Source organism: Alligator sinensis, unplaced genomic scaffold (assembly GCF_000455745.1).
Source record: "Alligator sinensis unplaced genomic scaffold, ASM45574v1 scaffold370_1, whole genome shotgun sequence".
Classification (NCBI taxonomy): Eukaryota; Metazoa; Chordata; order Crocodylia; family Alligatoridae; genus Alligator; species Alligator sinensis.
Window position 1 is genome coordinate 1,219,883 of NW_005842128.1, and position 22,595 is coordinate 1,242,477.

Here is a 22,595-nt window from a genome sequence, read left to right on the forward strand (position 1 = left end):
TTGCAGCTCCCGAGCCCCAATGAAGCTTCCCACTGGCTGGTAGCTGAGCCCATATGTAACCAGGGAGTAAGCGTGAGAGAGGGGGCTGGAAGAAGCAGAGGTGACAGGCACAGCTCCCAGCTGTCTGCTTCCATGTGGGTGCAGGGAAAACTTGATTTGGACTTCAATTCATTTCAGTTCCCAAATTTCACAGGACCTACTTTTTAGTTTGGGTCCTCAACTACCAAAGCACACTGGAAGAATACTTACACATTCATCTTTATCTTGCCATCCCCAAATATCACCATTTCTTGGTACTAGAAGCTGATAAGGATATCTTCCTATAGCAAATGAAGTAACAGTTAAATCTTCAGGCTGGTTCTGGAAACTTTCACTATTTGTGTGTGGTCCACTGTTCTCCAGAATTCTGCCAGAGGCAACATTATTCCACAAATAACCCATCAGGTATTCACCATTACCACCAAAATCTGGATTAGAAAGTATCTGATTTGTTAATTCATCATTTTCAGCCTCCAGAGTTATGTACTGTGAACCCATTTCATCTTGGGAATTCTGCCTGTCCAGTTTACAGGACTGCTCCTGTTCGTTTAAAATGTCTTCCATCAGGTCTAGTACACGTCTCTCATTACCTTGAGGAAGTTCTCCAGCACCAACTGACACGTTTGGTATTTCATACGAAGGAGTAGCAGCATATTTGTCTACCTGTTTTGGGTCAAAACCAAGCGTAGAAAAATCCTTGTCAGATGTGTTCAGCTCAAAAGATTTTGTCTGTTCATGATTAGCGGTCATATTAGTATCAGTCACCAATGTGCAACTGCTACTTTCCAAGTCAATGACCTCTGCTTCCAACTGCTTTCCATTCCCATTTGTTTCTACATTGTCAGTTGACAACTTAGGAACGCTTTCTTCCTTTGCCACTACATTAACACATTGTTTTCCTTTGTCATTTTTAAGTTCCAGTTCCTTTAGTTCAGACATGCTTTTTTCATAATTTTCTAACAGTTCTTCAGCTGAAGATCCAATAGTTTCCTGGATGTCAGTTTTTTCCAGCTCCGGATTCATATGGTCATTCACCAATGTATGCTCTCTCATTGGTTTCTGAACCACACATGTACATAAACTTTCACTTGATACAGATAAACAACTACGAGATTCAAATACACTATTACCATCTCTTCTGTTATTTGCAATACTGTTTTCTGTATTTATTCTTTCATAAGCACAATTCCCCAAAGTTACAGGTGCATCATCCATAGCAGGGAAAACATTCAGATTGTGTGTGGAGTCTCTGATATGATTTAGTGTATTACTGTCATGATCAACAACGGTAGCTTCAAAATCTGTTTCACCATTACTTGTTCCCGTTTGGCATATTTCAAGTTTTGTCGGTTTTACTACATCCTCTAATCTGACAGGGTCAGTCCTAGGACTCAACTGATTTTCTATTGCGTGGAATGAATATTTATCCCATAGTTCATCTCGTTTATAATTCAAGTCCGCTTTGTTTACATCTGAATGAGCCAACAAAGAGACAGAGGAAACACTGTTTTGGTTAAATGAATTGGAACAGTCACATATTTTACCTTTATTTTCTGGCTGTTCTTGTAAATGCTGTAATTCTCGGCTATTTTCCTCTTGGACTATTTCATATGTGTTTGTGCTATGTGGTTCATAAGATGGCAAAGTATTGTCACTTGGCCATAACAGTGTCGCACTCAAACCATCAGATTCCACAGGCAGACTATCCATTTCACTGGAAGTAGTTTGCCCAGCAATGCTCACATAATTGCGGCCTTCCATACTACCATGGTTTATAACACTGCTTATAACCATGGTTTCAGGGCAGCCAATAATTTCAGTTTGAATTTCTAACCTCTTCTCCCTGTCTGAGTGGATTTCAGGCACTTCTGCAGTTTCTGAACTGTACAAAGTTTTATCTGTATGTTGCTCTTCATTTTCTATGAACTCTTCCAATTTGTCATCACACTCACAAAAATGAGGTATTCCTTTTTCAGTGCTGCAATACAACATTTTCTGAAATGTGTTAGTTTCCATACTGGAATTTAGTTTATTTTCTGGCTTTAATAGGGTATCCTCTTGGGCAAGGTTTCCTGGCTCTTGGCTCACCAAAAGAGCATCACTGTTTATCTTCTGTAAGTCTAATGGAAAACGCAAGTTACTTAAAGCATTTTCTGACAATTGTTTACTATTTGTTTCCTGGGAAGTTTCACTTAAATGAAGTGAAAGTCTCTCACAATCAGAGTTTCTCTCATTATTTCCCCTGTTATAATCTTCAACATTTAAAGGTAACTCGGCTTCCCGTGTATCAACATGATTCACTCTTCCCAAATTAGGACAATATTGTTCCTCTTTGACAGCATGTGCCACTTTAACAAAATCACTGCTTCTGATAACTAATTCATTCATACTGACACTACTGTCTAGTGTATCCATTTTCTGAGTTCTATTTTCAGGCAACTCTTCATCACATACTTGTGCTCTTAAACCATCTGTTGCTATACTGTCAATATTTAATCTATATGTCTGACAGCTGCTAGCCAGTAAGTCACTATAAGCAGATTGGATGTCCATGCTACAATGTCCCTTTGTTTCTTTTTTTTGCACGTTTGACCAATTCTCTTTTTCACCTACAGTCAGTTCTTTCTCTGTACTAAACCTAGCTCCCACTTGTGCTGAGTGCTCTTTTGGAAATTCTCTCTCGGTGTCTAGAGGCCATGCCACGTTGCACATTCCTTCAACAGTAACAGCTGAATTATCTGTATCTGCTGCAACCTCTCCATGCATGGTAGCTGGCATCGCTTCATCTACTTTCAGATCTTCAGCATCTACAACACAAATACTATAAAATTCCCTCTCTCTTATATGTTGTCTGTGGTCTATATCAAGATAAGCAAATATTGGAATTGCAATTTCTCTATTTGATGTACTTGAAATTGTATGGCTGTCATTGTCATCATCTGGGACACTCTCTACTGTTTCATTCTGAATTAACGAGTATTCACACACAACTGGGTAATATTCCAGACAACTCCTATTTAAGGAAGTTTCTTCCTGCAAGCCTCCGTCTCGAATTACTGGTGCACATGAAGGAGAAATATTGTCAGATGAGCAACATGTCTCATCAGTTATATTTTCATTATGGCTATTACCATGAAGACGGTCTGTATTATTCACACATGCAGCATTACTATTGGTATTTTCAATTACTTTTTCATTGATAACCCCGTCTTCCTTTTCTTCGATCCTTTTTAAATTCTCATATCTACTAAAGACCTTTAGAATACGACTAAATGAATGAAAAAAGTTGAAAGGTCTGTTTTGTATTCTCTTAGTGACTCGCTCAGAGCTAGTGTTCTCCACACTTTTGTATGAAGGATACTTTGTTTTGCTATCCCCAAACCCATGTTTAGGATTCGACTCCATGCAATCGTCAGTATGAATGTACTGAACGCTGACTAAAGCAGCTGCCCCATTAGTGGTCTTTTCCACTGCGTGCAGCTCCTTACTTTCAACAGTTTCTAAAATTGAAGATAAAGTTTTACTTATCCCATTTCCTGATGCCTCCTCTTCAGTAGATTTTTGTAACAGAACAGTTTTCTCATTGTTTTTGCTGTTATTCAATTCTTTACTGAAGCAGCAACCCATGTTTAATAAGTTGAACTACAGGAGTCCTCTCATTGCGAATCGCCTTCCTGCACATCTCAACGAACTTTTACTGCTACTGAATAGAGAAGCCAACACCCAGATGCCAAAAATAGCACATTTTAAACAGTGCAGGGGGCTCATGTGCTATTGCCACTCAAAGTCCAAATCCCACTGACTGAGCAACGTTTTACTGTTTAATAATATGAAATAAATATCAAAAATTTTTCCCCAAGGAAGCAAGCTGTTAGCTAGAATTTAAAGCTGTTTGAACACGTTTCATTTTCCAAAAAGTTAAAATATTTTAGAGGGGTGTCTAACGCAGTATTCAGACCAGATCCAGAAGTTCAGGAACATGGCCTGCCACAGAATTTGGAGCCCTTTGACCCCACTGACCACAACTGTCAGCAGCAATCTTGGATTCCCCTCATTGGACCTCTTCTGCTGCTGGCAGATCCCTACCACCCCAGACCTTTCACTGCCTCTAGACCCAAGGGGCCTTTGGAGCAGACCCCTCAGTCCCACTTTGGTGGACATGACAAGTTCCCCTGTGCCCTGGGCTAGATTTGGCCTACAAAGAGCCCTGTGATCTGGATCTGGCCTGGAACCCAAGGTAAGTCTGACACCCCTACTGTACCCTACATCTCTGCCAGTGAGAAGTGTGGCCCAAACCCATTTTCTCTTGGGGTTTTAGTTTCAATCATCAATTCTTACGCAAGAATAACCAACATAAGCAACACAGTAAGTTTGAATCCAGTTTTAAGAACACAGAAGTGTGTTAGTGAAAATGCTATGAAAAGCAGTTTGACATACTAATGCACTTTAAGAAAAACAAATCTAAAACAGGGGTGCTCAACTCCTGGCCTGTGGACCATATTTAGCCTGTGGAGCTGGATCATCCAGCCCACAAGGCTCCCATCAGGTCCCAAACTTGGGTAGTGGTGGGAGCACTGATCCACTGACCCCTTCCCTGCTGGCAAATTAGCCTGATGGGTCAAACAGTATGGCCCTGCATGCTAAATCATGTACGCAAAGCTGGCGAAGCAGCACAGGGTTGATCTTGGTACACCGGTGCCAGCCAAGACAGCATGGGGCCTGATCCAGCCCACAGAGCAATTCTGTGTCACCCATCCAGCTTGCGATGTCAAAAGGTTGAGCTTTATGGTCTAAAGGGGTAGGCAACATTTTTTGGCCAGAGTACTGAAAAACCTACAATGTCTACCTTGGAAGGTGCTAGAGTGCCAGCATGCCAGAAAAACAAAATGAGGGTAGGGGGAATACATGGCAGGATGCACTGCATATTAATATATTTAATAATTGTAAGTGTTGCCTTTGTCATTGTGTATTCATTTTTTGTTTAGCATGTTGCAATGAGAGAGAGAAAGAGAGAGACAAATAAGAGAAAGAGGAGAAAGAAAAAGAAGAACAGAGAGAGAGAGAGAGAGAGAACCAGACACACACACACACACACACACACACACACACACACACACACACACACACACAGAACCAGAACACCGAGAAGAGACACATGCATCCAGAACCAGACATGTGTGGGCAGAGACGCACAGAACCAGACAGAGGCAGAAACACACAGAACCAGATGTGCAGGCACATGAAGCCGGGCTCTTGGGCCACTGGACAAAGTCCAACCCAACAATGGCCTTGTCCCGCCAGAGCCCCTATGCTTCCCCAGGAAGCCAGCCCCTAGGCTGCAGCACAGCTGGCTGAGGCCCCAGCCTGGAGCCTGCCCATCAGCCCAACCACCCTGAACAGCTAAGTCTGCAAAAGGTGTGGTGCTCCTGGCAAGGGGCAGCGCCAACCTCATCCTGGTGGGGGGGCTGGGCTTGGAACAGTTGAGAATCAGGCAGGCTCAGCTGTAAGCCCTGTTGCAAGCAGCCTGGGCTCCGTGGTTGGCAGCAACTACCAGAACCTGGGTTGGCTACAGCTGGGAGGCTTCAAACAGCTGCTCAGGGCTCTGGCATCAGCTCCATACTGGTGGGTGCCCACGCACCTCGGAGCGGACAGTGGGGACAGGACCTGAGGCAGCACAGCCCTCCCACTGTCTACTCTGAGGTGCACATGCAGTCACCACCAGCATGGAGCTGATGCCGGGGCTGTGGAGCACGGCACAGCTGTTTTCAGCCTGCCCGCTGCCCACAGCCCAGGCTGGCTACAAACAGTTGCGCCAGGCTCCAGAGCCCAGTCATCAGCTCTGTACCAGCAGTGGGGGAGAGGACAGGCTTGTGCTGCCTCTGGCCGCTCCCACACTGTCCGCTCTAAGGTGCATGTGTACCCGCCAGTAAGGAGCTAATGCTGGAGCCCGGAGCAGATGTTTGCAGCCTCTTGGCTGCAACTGGCCCAGGCTCTGGGTAGCTGCTGCCAACCATGGAGCCTGGTCTGCTTGCAGCACGGCTTGCAGCTGCCCAGCCACCTGCAGCCCGGGCTTTGTGGCTGGCAGTAGCTACCTAGAACCCAGGCTGGTGGTGGTGTGCCAAGCAAAATGGCCTCACATGCTGTGCTTGGCACACATGCCGGGGGTTGCTAACCCCTGGTCTAAAGGATAAGGTCTTGCTCATGTATACTCCAGATATAGGCTGCCATTGAAATAATTGAGTCATCAGAAGTTACCTCTGTTCCAAACTTTTTTACTTTACTTGCACGAAACAAATACATAACCCCTTCCTTCACTGTATCACAGGGCTAGAGAGATCATCTTTAAATATCCCCTGCACCAATGCCAGATTGAACATGTTTACAGCATCTCCAAGAGGCATTCAGCAAAAGTGTTCTTAAGAACACTCAACAAGAGGGATTCCACAGCTCACCTATGAAGTACTGGAAAAGAGGTGTTCAACCTTTTTGCCCACGGGTGGGCTGGGTGGACAGTGTCCCGTCTGTCCACGGGCTGGATCCTGCCAGTGGTCCCCATCTGGCACTAAAGCCAGCACCACCCATCATGTGGAGAGGGGTGTGGGGCAGGCCAGCAGCAGCCCAGACCCATGTGGGGATGGGGGCTTGGCTTATTCCCACAGGGGAAAAAAAAGGGGGGGGCACAGCCCAAGCCCACCCTGACTTAGCTGGGGAAAATGCGGCAAGACTTGGCCCCGAGGGAAAACAGGGGGCATATGCCTTGGCCCAGAAGGAAATAGGGGGTATGGCTTGACTCATACATACACTTTATTCAGTCATCTAAAACATTAATGAAAGTAAGAATGAGGACCAGGATTCATAGACATTAGGGGCTGGAAGGGACCATGCAAGATCATTGAGTTCAGCCCCCCTGTCATAGGCAGGAAGTCTGCTGGGGTCATGTGACCCTCCGCAAGATAAGTGAATGAGTTGAATGAGTCCATTTGAATGGAGTCCAGAGTAGGTGCTTGTACCACCTCGGGGGGTGAATTTGTTTCAGACCTCGGACACACGTACCATAAAGAACTTTTTTCTTATATCCAGTTTAAATCGGCTTTCCTGGAGTTTTTGGCCATTAGACCTTGTTATCCCTTGTGGAGCTCTGGTGAACAGGTGTTCACCCAGGTCCTGATGTACGGTGTCTGTTCCAGACCCTGGACACTCGGAGCATAAAGTTTTTCCTTATGTCCAGTCTAAAAAATACAAAACAAAACAAAAAAAGGCCTTCCAGAAGTTTGCGGCCATTAGACCTTGTTATCCCTTGGGGAGCCCTGGTGAACAGCTGTTCTGCCAGATCCTGGTGCACCCCCCTTTATGTACTTATAGGCTGCCACCAAGTCCCCCCTGAGCCTTTTCTTCTCCAGGCTGCATAAAGTTTTTCCTTATGTCCAGTCTAAAAAATACAAAACAAAACAAAAAAAGGCCTTCCAGAAGTTTGCGGCCATTAGACCTTGTTATCCCTTGGGGAGCCCTGGTGAACAGCTGTTCTGCCAGATCCTGGTGCACCCCCCTTTATGTACTTATAGGCTGCCACCAAGTCCCCCCTGAGCCTTTTCTTCTCCAGGCTGAAGAGTCCCATGTTCCTCAGCCTCTCCTCATACGGCTTGCTCTCTCAGCCTTTGATCACACAGATGGCTCTCCTCTGGACTCTCTCAAGCTTATTTATGTCCCTCTTGAAGTGGGGGTCCCAAAACTGGATGCAGTCCTCCAGCTGCAGCCTCACTAAGGCTGAGTACAGCAGGAGGATGACTTTCCTGGTTTTGCTCAAGATGCATTGATGGATACATGACAGTTTGCTTTGCTTTGCTGGCCACAGCACCACATTGGTGGCTCGTGTTTATCTTGTGGTCAATTGAGATTCCCAAATCTCTTTTGGTCATAGTGCTAGTGAGCATAGCACTGCCAAGCCTATAAGCACAATTCTAGTTTTTCCTCCCAAAGGAGGAGCACCCTGCACTTCTCTGAATTAAATGCCATCAGGTTTTGGTCCGTGCAGTTTGTTCTCCAGTATGACCGCTTTCCCCCATAGTTTAGTGTTGTCTGTAAACTCTGCCAGTACACATCTGATGCCTGAATCCAGATCAGGAATGAAAATGTTGAGGAGTACTGGCCCAAGTACTGAGCCCTGAGTGACACCACTAGTCACCTCGCGTTATGCTGATTTACTCCCATCAACCAATAGTCTGGGTCTGCAGTCACTCATGCCCCAACCGGGATTGCTCTGAGCCATGTCATTCATGCCCACATGGATGAGTAGCACGGGGTGGCGGTCAGAGGGCTGGATGAGTTTGGGGATCCTGTCAGTTACATCCCAGACACAGGCCCCCAGGAGGCAGCAGACCTCATGGGCTAAGGGGTCGGGGCGACAGATCACTCCCTCAATCCCCCTCAGGAGGGAATCGCCAACCAGAATTATGCTGTCATCTTCTGGGCACAGTTACTGGTGGCCCTCCATCCTTGCATGCTGACGCTGGTGGCTCAGCTGGCTCTGCTGATGTGAGGGGTTCAAAACAGTTGTGCAGCTCCAGAGGAGTGGTCACCCTGGTGCAGTACCCCTAGGGCAGGTGACGACCTTTGTCCAGGCAACCCCTGACTGGACTTCATAGCGGTTCTTCATTTCTGCCATGGAGTTGTAAGCTGTCTGGTGGAGAGCCTGGAAGTAGGCCTCCAGTTCCTGCTCTCCATTTCTAATGGTGCGCAGCTGCTGCACCGTTACCTGGAGCTCCCTAATCTGGTACTCCAGGGCCTCCACCACTGAGCACAACCCACAAGGGGAGGTGTCAGTGCTCCTAGACCCAGCTGGCTGCTTCCGTGCAGGACAGACTCCCTGAGAATCCCCCTTTTGAAATTAACTCCCAGTTTAGCAGCATACAATTCCTAACTACTCTTACTGGTGTGATGTTTTCCGGTGTGCTGGGCATCCATCTCACGGTGGTTTCATCTTACCCATATTTTCCTACTTTATCGAGATACCTTGCTTGTATCTCAGCCCTACCACACCCACCTTTTCCAAAGTTACAACCCATCCTCCAGGGCTACCGTCACCTGAGGACTATTGCATGCTCAAAAAGAAACTAGGTTGCTGAACAAGTAACACAACATATTTTGATATGCATTTTTAGTCCATGCTACATGCTTTATGCAAAATGTTTTATCTCCCACCCAAATGCTATAGTCCATGTAGTCCTCAGGTGATGTAAACAATTATGCCTCCCATTCAATATGCCAAATTCCTAATTTCTTGTGGTGACAGGGCACAATTGCCTGTGTCACCATGCTCCTGTATTTTAAAAAGGAACAGTTTTAAACTATTTCATTGCAACATATCTACCTTAAGAATGTCTCTTGCTTTTCCTTCCTGACTTCACAACCTCCTTTCCTAAAAATCATGTTTTCCGTACTTGTTTTCAATATCTCTTCCTTTTCCTTATGATGCATCACTACCCTCCTTCCCTATATTTTCTGTCCAACTAAAAAAAAAAAGCTAATTTGCCTATTTTTTTTAAGTTTATCCCAATGCAAATTCCCTCACCTTCCACCTGCATCAAGGCACACTTCTATCCACTCACTTGCCCATTCATCCACTTCATGCTTTGAGCTAGACAAAATTTAAAGGACTAGGATTACCAGGCTTACTGTTAGGCAACAAATAAGAAGAGTAAAGCTTCCACAAGATGGCTGCATCGATGCATTTATTCACACCTGGAAGGTTCCTACATTCATAGTATTAGAAGCTTTACTCCTCTCTTCTCCCCTGTCCCTTCCCCCCCCCTCCCCCCCCCCCCCTCCACTTCTGTGGGATGCTCCTTTTGCCCTAGCATCGGCCCAGGAAACTTTCCCACTTCTTTGCCAGGGGCAAGTGTTTTTCAAATTCTGAAAGAAGTCTCCCATCGCATTAACATACATAGCCTTAATTGCGCAACTACCTAAAAATACAATTTTATTCATCTTTGATCCTTATCTTCCATTTTGTAGACATTATGAACCTCCCTATATAGCACTTGAGCCATTTCATTACCCTGCTACCACACTTTCAGTTTCTCCAATATAATTAGTTGTAGAAATCTGCATGCCAGTCTTCTTAGTATTTCATTAAATGTTTTACAAATATGTTAATAGTAACTTTTCACTCTTCATTTTTAATAGCTGTTAGACAAGAAACTAGCATTTGGACAGACTGCAATTAAGTAGAATTGCTATTTTTCTCATCATTGTCTTTGCACTTCCATGCCATAAACTACCATAAAAGTCTTAAATCATTACAATGCTAAAGAGAAGATGGCTCCTCAGTGGGTAAGGTGCCCAACCCTACCGAGAAGAGTACAGAACCTACAGCCACCTGAAGACATGAATGGGCAACAGAGATATAAAAATGTGAAAAGTAAACCTAAGTTTAACAGATCCCTAGCCTTGGGCATTAAAAACTTCCACCCTTCTAACAAATGTTATTTTTAAAGCAAGACAATTAAGGGAAAGCTGTCCAATCTGAGAATGTAAACTGTGTTCAAGGCAAGAACAGGAGTGCCAGAACACCAGGAACAATTTTAATTAAAAGGGACATTTAGCCATAGTATCCGGAGACATTCCACAGAAAAAAAAAGTTAGATACTGGATTATGAAAGAATATCAAAATAAACAGTAGTTATCCCAAATTGATAATGGCCTTATGGTAACACTGGGAAAAGGTCACACTCTGAACAACAGAGGGGTGGTACACCTAAAGTCCAAATGTGCCACTTGGAGGTTTGGTTTCCAGAATTCACATGCACACCAGTTACACTAGCCAGTGTAATTCCTGAAGTCCCAATGAAGCAGTGTTGTAAATACAAGTTTGCTCAGCTGAAAGGATGAAATCCTAATTGAGAAACAAATGCTACCATTCTGAGTTCTTAAATATAGAAGTCAGCATACACTTGAGTGCCATGCTCCGCACCAGACTTGAATAGATGAAAAGATCAAACTGGCTAACTTTTGGATGAAACCCTGTAATGCAGCAATCCCACAACCAAAAACCTTACTGAATTGGCAGAGATGCATCATCATCTCAAAGTGTGCTTCAAAATCCCACAAAGAGATGCAGACTGTCCTATCCCAGGTCACCATATCAGTGAGCAATGTCACAAACCCCTACCTACAGACTAAATGTTCTTAAGGATAAAGTCTGATGCATCATTGCTGCCATCTGCTGCAATTTGTTTTAGTCTCCGAGACAAACTTACTCAACATACTTATGTGGAACTTGACTCAGATTTAATAAGTCACTTTTCTCTAGGCTTCCTCAGATAGAGGGGACAGCTTTTCTGTTTATAGCATTTTTCATTGAATGCATGCTATTCACAACCAATTCAATCATTTTGTAAGGCCAGCATATCACAGCAGTGTTCTTAATTTTTGTAGTGATTTATAAAGATACAAGCCTACAGGTAAACAGAGGGATATCTAACATGCCCATTACTTAAGTTTTCTGCTGAAAGTAACATTAAACTAAATGTGAAGGAAAGTTTTCAACAAAAGGAGTCACAAGAAGTGCCATTTAAAACCAGAGCATGTCTAGCAGATCCAAGAATCCACACAATGAGGGTTACAATAGGCAAGCGATTCTACTACTAAGATATGCCTTCTAACACTAGAAAGGAAACAAGATGGAAGAAACTACGCAGCCAAAAAGCAGCTGTTGTAATTATGCCATACTGTTTCCTTTGCATAATTCTGATGAAGCTGTGACAAAACAAATAAATATTATTTTTATATAAAAAGATTTACATGTTACTCATTGTTTACCTATTTTGCATTTTAAAATTTAAATAGAACATTTTGTACTTGTTACCTTGGTTTTGTAGTTAAGATTTCTAGGAAGAAGTTCTGAACATGAAATGTTCATCTTTGCTGAGAAAGCTCTCAACAACATGCTGACTAAACACCAGTCAAACAAAATTGATAAGCTAATAACCCCCATGGTATATTTACAAGGAACACTGCTTTGTGAAAGGCTGAAATGCTCTGATTACAGGGTATTTTTTTGTAGTTTGAAGCTATATGGTTTGTGGTTCTGAACTGCTCTAAAGCCTAACTTTTCTTTGTAATTTTGAAAAAGTGGATGTTTGTATGAAAAAGTTTACAACAGTTTTAGCAGTGTTATCAATCTACTCAGTGCCACTGTTCTCAATGAAGCAATTTCAAAATCAGTCTCATGCCACCAGATTTAATTAAAAGACATTAGCCCTATATCCTGTAAACACACACTTAAGCATGAAGCATTGAAGTCAACATGATTGTTAAATCAAATTTAAGGCATCTGCTTAACAATGAAGGAGCAGAACCTTTTCTGATTTTTGCATAACACTTTTGCAACAGTTAACTAGTAAGATCCAGTTTCATAGTTGTCAGGGCCTGGAAGGGACCTTACACATCATCAAGTCCAGCCCCCCTGCACTAGGGCAAGAAAGACTGCTGGGATCAGGTGACCCCAGCAAGATGGGTGTCAAAATGCTTTTCGAAGATCGCCAGGGCAGGTGACTGTACCAACTCTGGGGGGAGCCTGTTCCAAACCCTCAGAACTTGACCTGTAAAGAAGATTTTCCTTATATCTAGCCTTAAGCGATCCTTAGTCAGCTTATGCCCATTATTTCTTGTCCTCCCATGGGGGGCCTTGGTGAACAGACACTCCCCCAGGCCCTGATGTATGCCCGTGACATACTGCCACCAAGTCCCCTCTGAGTCTTCTCTTCTGCAGGCTGAACAGTCCCAAGTCTTTCAGCCTCTCCTTGTATGACCTGGTCTCAAGATCTCTAATCATGTGCATGGCCCTCCTTTGGACTCTCTCAAACTTTTGCACATCCTTCCTGAAGTGTGGTGCCCAGAACTGGACGCAGCAATACAGCTGCCGTTTCACCAAGGCCAACTAGAATAGGAGGATGACATCGTTAGCCCTGCTCGAGATGCCTTGGTAGATGCTAGCGTTTGATTAGCTCTGCCAGCTACAGCATAGCATTGGTGGCTCATGTTCATTTTGTCATCTATCACGACACACAGGTCCTGTTCTGATGTGGTGCTAGCAAGAGTAGCACTGCCGATCCTGGAAGCGTGTTGTGGATTATTTCTCCCCAGATGTTGTATAATATGAAGAAATGTAAAATGCTCCATCTGGCTGAGGTTCACCCACCTTGCGAGCCTGACCAGGTTACCCTGTATTGCCAGCCTGTCTTCGAGCACCATTAAAGTGGTGGGCAAGAGCGGGGCAAGTCCCATGTTAGTCAGAGTGAAAACAGCACTTGCATCCCTACATGAGATTTCACAGAACGGCTGGATAAAATGCTTAGTTTTTCTCATATCCAAAAGGAAGATTCCATGGTTCATTAATGCATAAAATCATACTTAATGTTTAAACAGAATGAAACACTAGCTTTAACAATAATTCACCTAGACCTGCAAAGCCTGTCAGAAATGCTTTGCACTCTAAACCTGCAATAATGTTATAGAAACATTCAAGGAATATACTCAATAATACCTGTGCAACAGCTTTTCAGCTTCCAGGTATATTCCTGGACATTTCTTATGTACAAAGCTGTGCATCACCCAGAGCTTCAGAAATAAAAATCTGGTTACCAAATATTGCTTACAAGTTACTTAACTGTTGTGGAAAACTGGAAAAACCCTTTCAATTGGTGCACACAACAACACCTTGTACCATACCACCATATGAATACCTAAAAAATGACTGGGGTTATACTACATTAGACACTGTCCAGACAGGGAATTCTACCTTGCCTACTTCCTTTAGCTTCCCATTCAGGATTAAATCTCAAGTGAGTTTCTTTCAGATTTTTTTTCTGTAAACTAATTCAGGCAAAGTTAGCCGAGATCAAATCTTTGGTACCAGTATGTAGTGGTAGAAGAGGGCATGCATGTGTGAATTTAGTCAGTAAAAAAAAGGCTAGCTGCTCAGAACAGCTAAATCCATGTTCTAAACATTCATCTTCCCAAGAACTTAAAGGAAAACTTGCCTTCATATTATGTTCAGAAAAAAAAACATTCATCATTTGTAGAATTAACAGCAGCAGCAACGGTGGGTTTGTGTTATCACTTAAGGCTTCCTATTGATGAGTAAGAAGCCATATTTGCCAGGGTCCACGCCATCTGTCTACGCCTTATTAGTTTTATGGCACCCCTCAGATAATGCTAGCTCTTAGCTCTCATTCATTTCTTGATTATGGAAAAATAATAGAACATTTCTTTGGTCAGAAAGACCACAATAGATCAGAATGGTTTTGACATTATTGAATCCTGATTTTACTATGTGAAATGTGTAGGTGTCTGCACTTATTTATTTATTTTTTTTTTTAAGCATCATGGAGTTTTTAAAAAGTTAGATGACCTGTATCTTTGTATACTTCATAGAGATTCATTTGAAAGAGAAAGCTCACTTAAAACTTCAAGAATTTACATTCCCAGTCTGGTAATTTGGTATTTCTTGTGCAAATGACAACACATTGTGCAAATCCTTTACGAAAGAGCAGGCAGTAACAAGCAGATTGCTTTATCATTCAAAGTCACTGCCTAAGTCCAGAAGTCAAAAAGCTTCTAAGAGTCTGCCTATCTAGTTAGTGTTTCACATTAACCAAATTCATGTTAACATTGCCTACAGATGAATCTTACTATTTTATTTTAGGCTTATCATATGCTTAAATCCCCTTCCTAAAGGGTTATGGGGAGTGGCAATTTGAGATTTAACTCTAAACTTACATGTCTTATACTTACTTTGAGGGAATCCTGATTTACCTATTTTAGAATTATGTGACAAAGCACTATACTGACTTTGTACGCATGAGGAAGCCTAGAACAAATAAGATGCGTTAGTAATACCTTGCCTATCAGTACACTGACAAATACTTGCTTTTTAAGAAAGAAAACATTTACAGAAGCCTTTTCTTCAAGTCTGCTACATGCCTCCAACAGCATGCAAACAACCATAGACTAGGATTTTGATTTTTCCTAAAGCTAGATATTCTGAAGAGGCAACTCTTTATTGGATTTGTTACATATGCAACACCCTTCCCAATAAAAGGTGGAGTGGCTTACAGTAAAAAAAACCCAAAACCAAACCAACAACCTCCCCCGCCCCGGAAAAAACTTAAAAGGGCAACTAGAATAAATAAAACGAGCCACAAAAAAAATAAAGCAGAAAAATCACTCAACATCACCTTGGCCTAGATTTGGTTACTAAATGCCTGTTGAAATAAAAGTCTTGCTGCGCTTGTGAAAGCTGTCCAGGCTCAGGCTCTGGTAGGCTTCAAGGGAAGGAGGTCCGTAGCTGAGGAGCAACTGTTGAGAAAGACCTCCCACAAGTTTTGCCAAGCAGACTTGGCATACTGCCAGTACTTGCAGGAGGTGCTCTCAGCAGACACTAGGGACTGTGATGGGATGGAAGGGAGAAGGCAGTCTCTTAGATATATAGGACTGTGGCTGTTTAGGGCATTATTGGTCAAAAACAACACCTTGAATTGTGCCTGGACAACTAATAGGAGCCAGTTTGGACACTGGAGGACCAATCCCTACTCCTGGAGACCCACACCCAAAGCAGGCAGCTGCATTCTGCACTAGCTGAAGCTTCCAGACACTTTACAAGGGCAACCCTCTGTAGCGTGTGTTGCAGTAGTCTAGCCTTGAGGGTAACAAAGGGCATGGATGAAGGTGGCCAGATAAGAGTCTGAAAGAAAGGGTCACACAGTCTTTTCACCAGATGGGAGTTGGTGAAAGGTGCTCCTAGCTATGTCTACCACCTGATGATCCATCCAGAAGCATCCCAAGACTGCACTCTGTTGATGAGAGGTGTCCCACTCCAAGTCTCACTATCACCACCCATCTTATCTAGTTCAGTTTCAATTGGTCCACCTACATCTAGTCCCCAGTTGCAGCAAAGCACTGAGAAAGATGCACTGTGGGGCCAGGGTCAGAAGAGACAGAGGTAGAGCTGGTATGTCATCAGCAGGGACCCTGGTTTTTTCCAATATAAAAACAAAATCTCCAACTTTCAGTTATAAAAAAAAAAAAAAGTAACCCCAAATCCACTTTTTTCCATGATTTAAATGAAACACCACTGTATACACATCTAAATCATGGGAAAAAAGTAACCCCAAATCCGCTTTAAAAAAACAACAACAAAAAACAACCCTGAAAATTGGAGATTTTTTTTTAGATCAGAGAAAACCAGGATCCCTGGTCATCAGCATACTGGTAGCACCTCTCTCCATGCATTGAGCAGGAGGGTGTGCGGGCCGGGAGCGACCCGAGCCCTTTTCTGTGCTGCACGCGGGCTGTGGCCAGCAGCCCGGGTACGCCGGGTCGGAGAGGGAAGGCCGTCGAGCTGGAATTAGGCACAAACGCGTAGCGGTAGTTTTAAAGATTGTTTACTTACACCGAGATGGCAGTGGTGCAGGCTGGAAAACTTGCTTAAGTTGCGGTTACAGACAGGAAAGAGAACAAAACTCGAACCTGCAGAGCACGAGGGTATGTCGCAAAGGGTTTTCGGCGACGGAAGATGCAAAATACGAGGGTACGTCGCAAAGGGTTTCGGCGACGGGAAAATAAACCTGCAGGACTCGAACCCGGGTAGAAGAGCTCTGAGGCTGGTCGTAAGGGCTCACACGAAGTTTGCTAGGTTCCGTGGGTTCTTCTGTTCACTCACTCACACAAAGTTTGCTAGGCTCCGTGGGTCCGGTTCTCTTGCGCGCGGGAAGGGATACGTCTGGAGGATCCGCAGCGCTTAGAGATCTTCACACAGCGTGAAGTCTCCTCCTCCCTTGTTCGTGGAGTCCTCCAACTTGGGCGGAAACCACTCAAGCCTCTTATACGGCTAGCAAGCCAATCACTAGCCTCCATGTGTGAATAATTTAGAACTGGCCAATAATGGGACTCAAATTAGCATACAAATGGCTGGAACTCTTTGCAACGAGCACTTCTGTGCTGCAACAAAGAAATGCACCCTGCAAAGAAAGCTTCAAATTGGCAGGAAATTCTCCCTTGCACCGGGGTTCTCTTTTGCAGCAGAAAACTCCACCGTGTAAAGAAGCTGTAATTTAGCAGGAACAATTTAGCAGTGCCGAAGCACACAAAAACAAAAATCACACCCTTTGGGTTGTGACAGAGGGGAGACAAGATGGAGCTCGGCAGACCCCACAGGAAAGGTACTATGGGGATGATGAGCCTTTGCCCATCACTACTCTCTGGCTGTTGACTAGGAAAGAGGAAAAAAAAAAAAAACAATAGAGAGCCATCTCACAAATACCTACTAGGTCATATAAATATTTTAGCAGCACCTCACTGTCAACTGTAATCAAAAGATCAGATAATCAGCAGGGCACAACTTCCCCCATCATTCTCCAGGCGAAGATGGTCACCTAAAGCCATAAGCACAGTCTCTACGCTATATTCAGGACAAAACTAGACCGGCAAGGGTCCAAGAAACCAATGGCATTCAGATGTGCCTGGAGTATCAGGCAACTACATGTTCAACAGCTTTCCACAAAAAAAGAAGGCTGGAAAGGGGGTGATAACTGGATGAGGAATCAGCACCAAGTGATGGCTTCTTGAGCAGGGCCTGGACAATCGCAGACTTGAAGAGCATTCAGTATGATGCCCTCCCTAAAGGGAAACCTTGACAACCCCTACCAGCAGTGGCCCCAGTCTCCCCCAGCTGGCTTTTACAAACCAGGTTGGGCAGAGGTCCAGTTCACATGCGATTGCCCTTGGTCCAGGTCACACCCGATTGCCCTCATCCCTCCAAGCACATCTTTCATATCAGAGAGTTATAGTGATTTAAAACTGTCCGTATGAACATGACAACCCTGAACTCTGACTCTGTAGCAAAAGTGATGGTCCCCAAACCATGGTGAATATGAGCAATTTGGTCTGCAAAGTAGTCGGCAAACTTGTCACAACCTAAGTCTACTTCAGTCTGTTCTGGGCAGAGACAAACCAGATTAACCAGGCCATTTACCACCCATAACAGTTCCACTAGACAACACTGGCAGATGCAATGGTAGTGGAGAGGAAAAGCATTTTTGCTGCCACAACAGCCACACCACAGTCCTTTAAAGAAAGATCAATCAGTTGGCTTCAGCATTGGTCAAGAGTTACTTGCACTTCAGCTACCTACACTGCTGCTTAATCTACCTCAGTTCCCCTGTATACCAGAGGAATCTGTACCACTACAGTGGTGAGAAAACACCTGAATACCAGTGTGTGCTATTCCAGGCCCATTGAGGTCAGGGAGCATGCTCCCCAGAGTCTGGAATCCCACTGGCTCCATGAATACCTGGCGGAAGACCAGCCTATCGGGTCTATCACCTCAAAAGGGACAACGGAGGAGAGAGCTCTACACACCTCTAAAAGGCAGTTGTCTGACCATGACAGGTTTCTTGACAACAGATCCTGTATTCAGGTAGATGCAAAACAATAGGTCTGATGTGTGCCCCACGTCATGCGTCAGCATGAAACAACCACAAAACAACCTCAAGTTTGAAGTAATAACGTTCTGAAGTCTCATGAGCAGCATATTTCTGCCCACGATTTCATATGCAAGAGATTTCCACATTAGAGTCTGAGATAGAACAGAAACAGGAAAAAGTTTCCCAGCCCCCTTATGTCAGTATTTTCAGAAAGTCAGGAAGACACCTTTTTGTAAGGAGTGGAGTAAGAGGAGGAACGTAAAGCAAGTGCTTTGTGGTATATTCAATATGGATTGCAGCAAGGCACATCCAAGTAACTCTTGCTGCAATCCATCAGATAACACACAGTGTGCTTGACCTTTTGGGCCCATATGCTGGGGTTGGACCCCACCCAGCCACTCCTCCACTCCTGGGGATTGGGCCAAGAGACTGGGTTGCCCAGCCTCCTCCCTCCCCACAAAACACTTAGTCTGGCATGCAAGGGCTTGTGGGCCTCCCCATGGGTCTGGAAACTTGGCAGTCCCAGGGGTCAAATCTAGTCCACAGGCTGGGAGTTTAGCACCCCTCAGACACTGCACTGTAGCAAGCTATGTACCAGAACTGAACATTGTGGGGCCAAAATGTGCTTAAAGCACTGTTAATGATTCAAGAAGCTGAAGTGCAAGGGCTGAAAATACTGTTTACACAAAATCAAGTACTCCATCTGATTAACAAGACTTTAAAAAAAAAAAGATGTTCCAAGCATTTGCTACCCCCACCCCCCCAAATCAAGTTACTTTTAGCATACCATTTGCCCCAAACCATAAGAACCCAATGAAGCAATTTACAGGACATGCACAGTATCATGTGGTGCTATTTCATGAACAAGCCCTGCATGCAGTATGTATTGGCAATACTTCTCACCTATGGATATCCATGCCTAGAGTTCCCCCTACTACCATTTCTCCTTGCATGTAGGTTCTGCTAACTTTTAACTAAATTCCACATAGAACTTTGAGTTGCCAATGTATTTTATAACCTTCATATTGGCTTTAAACACTATAATCTCATGCACTTATTAAATTTAAGGCTTGTTCTACTGAAAGATAGAAAAAACACTCTTAATATCAAGCTGGACTTCCCAACAATTGTGAAACAACAGCTACCTTCCCCACTCCTCTCAGTTGGGTACTGCCCATTACTCGTATTAATGTAAACTATTTTCCAGGATGTATTGTCAACTACTACATAAAACAGTATCATTTAACATATCGCAGCAATTTTTATACTAGATCTAAAATGGCAAAGAAGGTTCATAAAAGCAAACCAGATCCCTTGGGCCTCACATGGTTAAGCACACTACTTTGTGCACCCAAATGCAAATAAGCTAAGTAAAGAAACCAGTTATGTGGTTAATACCATGTACAGCTGGTGCATGAATAACTGGGCACTCATTTATGGTGGGATTTGTTGGTGGAGGTCATCAGTACAAGTTCAGTGAGGCACAGTCTCTTCTCTAGATCCTTCACAAGATACCTCAGCCACTCTATATGGTATTATTTAATAGATGAGGTGAAAATTATGTTTCAGGTCAAATATTCACTGTAATACTTACTAGATGAGAACTGTCTTTAACTTCTTGTACTTGCTGCACCTGCGGGTCAGCCACAACTTTAGTGTCCTGATCAGAAGTCATGAGCCGTCTGCTTTTTGGCTCCTTAGAGAGAACTTTATTGGTCACCTTATGCTGTAGAGGAAAAAAGAACAAATGTAGTAAGTGGCTATTAATATAGTTCAAAATCATAATCAATTTCATCTGGTCAATGAAGGATAGCACTTATACTTGATCTGGCCTGAAAGATATCTAGATTTGTTCTGAGACATCGCTTCTCCTTCCACGTGGCTAATTTTCTTCATTTGTTTAAAAAGGATTCTGAGTTTCAGTAGAAGATGCTCACGTTAACAGTTACATTTCATTTTCACAACTTTTAAAGATTGTGTCACAGTGGCTCTGCTATGTTATGACAAAGCACAACAGGAACAGGGCAATTTGTCAGGCACATCACACCATATAACGAAGCCATTATTTAATACCATTATCTGAGTAAGTGCTGTAGGCCTATCTAGCACAAGGTGGTGACATGCAGAGATACCACGTTACCTTTTCACGTGCAATTCTGGAAAAAGCAGCAGCATGGCTGCATTAGTATGGCTCTGCACCTCAAGGAGCAGAATTCCTCTGCTAATTCATCAGGGCATAGTGCAGGGCTAGCATTTATATTGCTCTGGATTCTGGAATGAGCTCAGGGAACTCTTTTACCAAGCATGAAAGTGTCACAGAAGGGGAGAAGATCTTAGTGTTTTGTTAGTACTACAAATCTTAGGTAGAAACCAAAGTAAAATGGTTAATGTTAATAGAGTGAAATATAGCAAATGCAAAAAATTGCTCTTTTGTAGGCTTCAAAATTCTAAGAACTCCATTCTGCTGTGAAATGACTCCGCATATCCACAATATTCCTGCAAAGCTATGACAGATTCAAATATGTAGCACAGGCAAACTGGCAAGCCCCAGATCAAGAACCTGACTTACTGGCTCATGCACCATCTGAGCTATTTTGTTGACACTATTCAAGGAACCAGTATGGAAGTCCTGGCCAGGATTATACATCCAGTTTCAATGAACCCTTGTTTATTCTATATTAAGTGTACAACATATAGTGGGTATAAAAAATAGGTTGCTTTTGGGGTTAATACGTGCCACATGAATGCAAAGAGCTCCTGACAAAGGTTTATTAGTAGTTTCATGGACCATGAGGGAGATTGGTTAGAGAGAGGGAAATAAACAAAAAGCAAAATACTTTTGTGGCTAAAGACTCAAGATACTATAACTAGAAGGTATTTCATACCTAAAAAGTTGAAGTTAAACACCGCATTATTTTGTATGCTGCTGTTTTATAAGTCTGATCAAAAACTGATTCCACCACTACTGACTTAGGGAGAAAACAAGGTTTGAGAACATTCATACCAATTAAACTAAAGAGACTCCTGAGATGGCTTCTGCTGGAACTGGAAGATGGGAAAGCCAGAGCGCAAACATTAGCAGAACAAAGGCAGATCCTAGAAGCTCCTAAAAATACTCTTTACAGGCCCAGTAGTTGCTAACAGGGAAAAATTTTTGTAAGGTAGTACAACAGGCTACTCAAATTAACTACATTTTGATTTCTTATAGCTAGGGGTCTACCCAGATTACGGAGGCAGCCAGCCGACTTCACAGGGAGATTGCAGGACCAGCTAGCTGTCTTCTTTGTAGGCTGATCGTGGCCCCCCATGCCTCTGATTGGGGGAGCATCTCCAATGGCCCCAACCCTGACTGCTGGATCATTTTTCCTCCTTCCTTGATAGTCTCTTAATCATTCCCCTTAATCCTATTCACACTGTAATCTCTTCCTTTCTAGATAGACCAGAAATTCCCAACCACCAGGCATATAATTATCCGATAGTAACAGAAGCAGGTCAGAGTCCCGAAACACAGCAAATCATTGTTCTACACCATGGTAGTGTTGTACCTGTCATGTCATTTGAACATATTAAAACACCGGAGGAAGAACAAGTAGGACCACGTGCATCACGTGACTTTAAAAAAACAAAACAAAAAACTTACGAGTAAAGTTTATGGTGAGATATGCACTAGCCACTGGCTGTGCAGTGGCCATTTCTACAGTATGCAAGTAAATGATTAATTTAGGCTGACAATGGACACGCTATTAGTGAACCTGGTAGCGGACTAGTACTGCACTACTCATAATATCATGGAATGTAACATCTGTGCAAGTATTTTGAAAAACAACACACTAGCATGTTAATCTCCTAATCAAAATGAAAACTCTCATACTTTAAAATTAAACTGGACATGACTCATCAAGTTAAAACCTCCAAAAACTAACAGCTTCATTCTGAATACTCAGCCATGAAATCTCATTCTTACAATATGCAAAGTTTGCTGTGCTAACAGCATTAGCAAAGCTTATTGGTTGCCAAGGTAGATATACATTTCTAAAAGATTTTAAGTAGGTTTGACATGAAGTTACTAGCTTA

At 43.3% G+C, this 22,595-nt stretch overlaps 1 protein-coding gene across 2 annotated transcripts in view; it reads right to left on the reverse strand.

The window, feature by feature from the left end:
* The window catches only part of LARP4B (La ribonucleoprotein domain family member 4B), a 63,372-nt gene extending 43,127 nt beyond the window's left edge, over positions 1 to 20,245 (reverse strand). For both annotated transcript variants that reach the window (XM_006024977.3, XM_025205768.1), the window contains exon 1: positions 20,116 to 20,245. In XM_006024977.3, coding sequence (XP_006025039.1) covers positions 20,116 to 20,196 — 81 coding nt within the window. In that variant the 5' untranslated portion in view covers positions 20,197 to 20,245. The remainder of the gene's footprint in view (positions 1 to 20,115) is intronic.
* Positions 20,246 to 22,595: the final 2,350 nt, after the last annotated feature.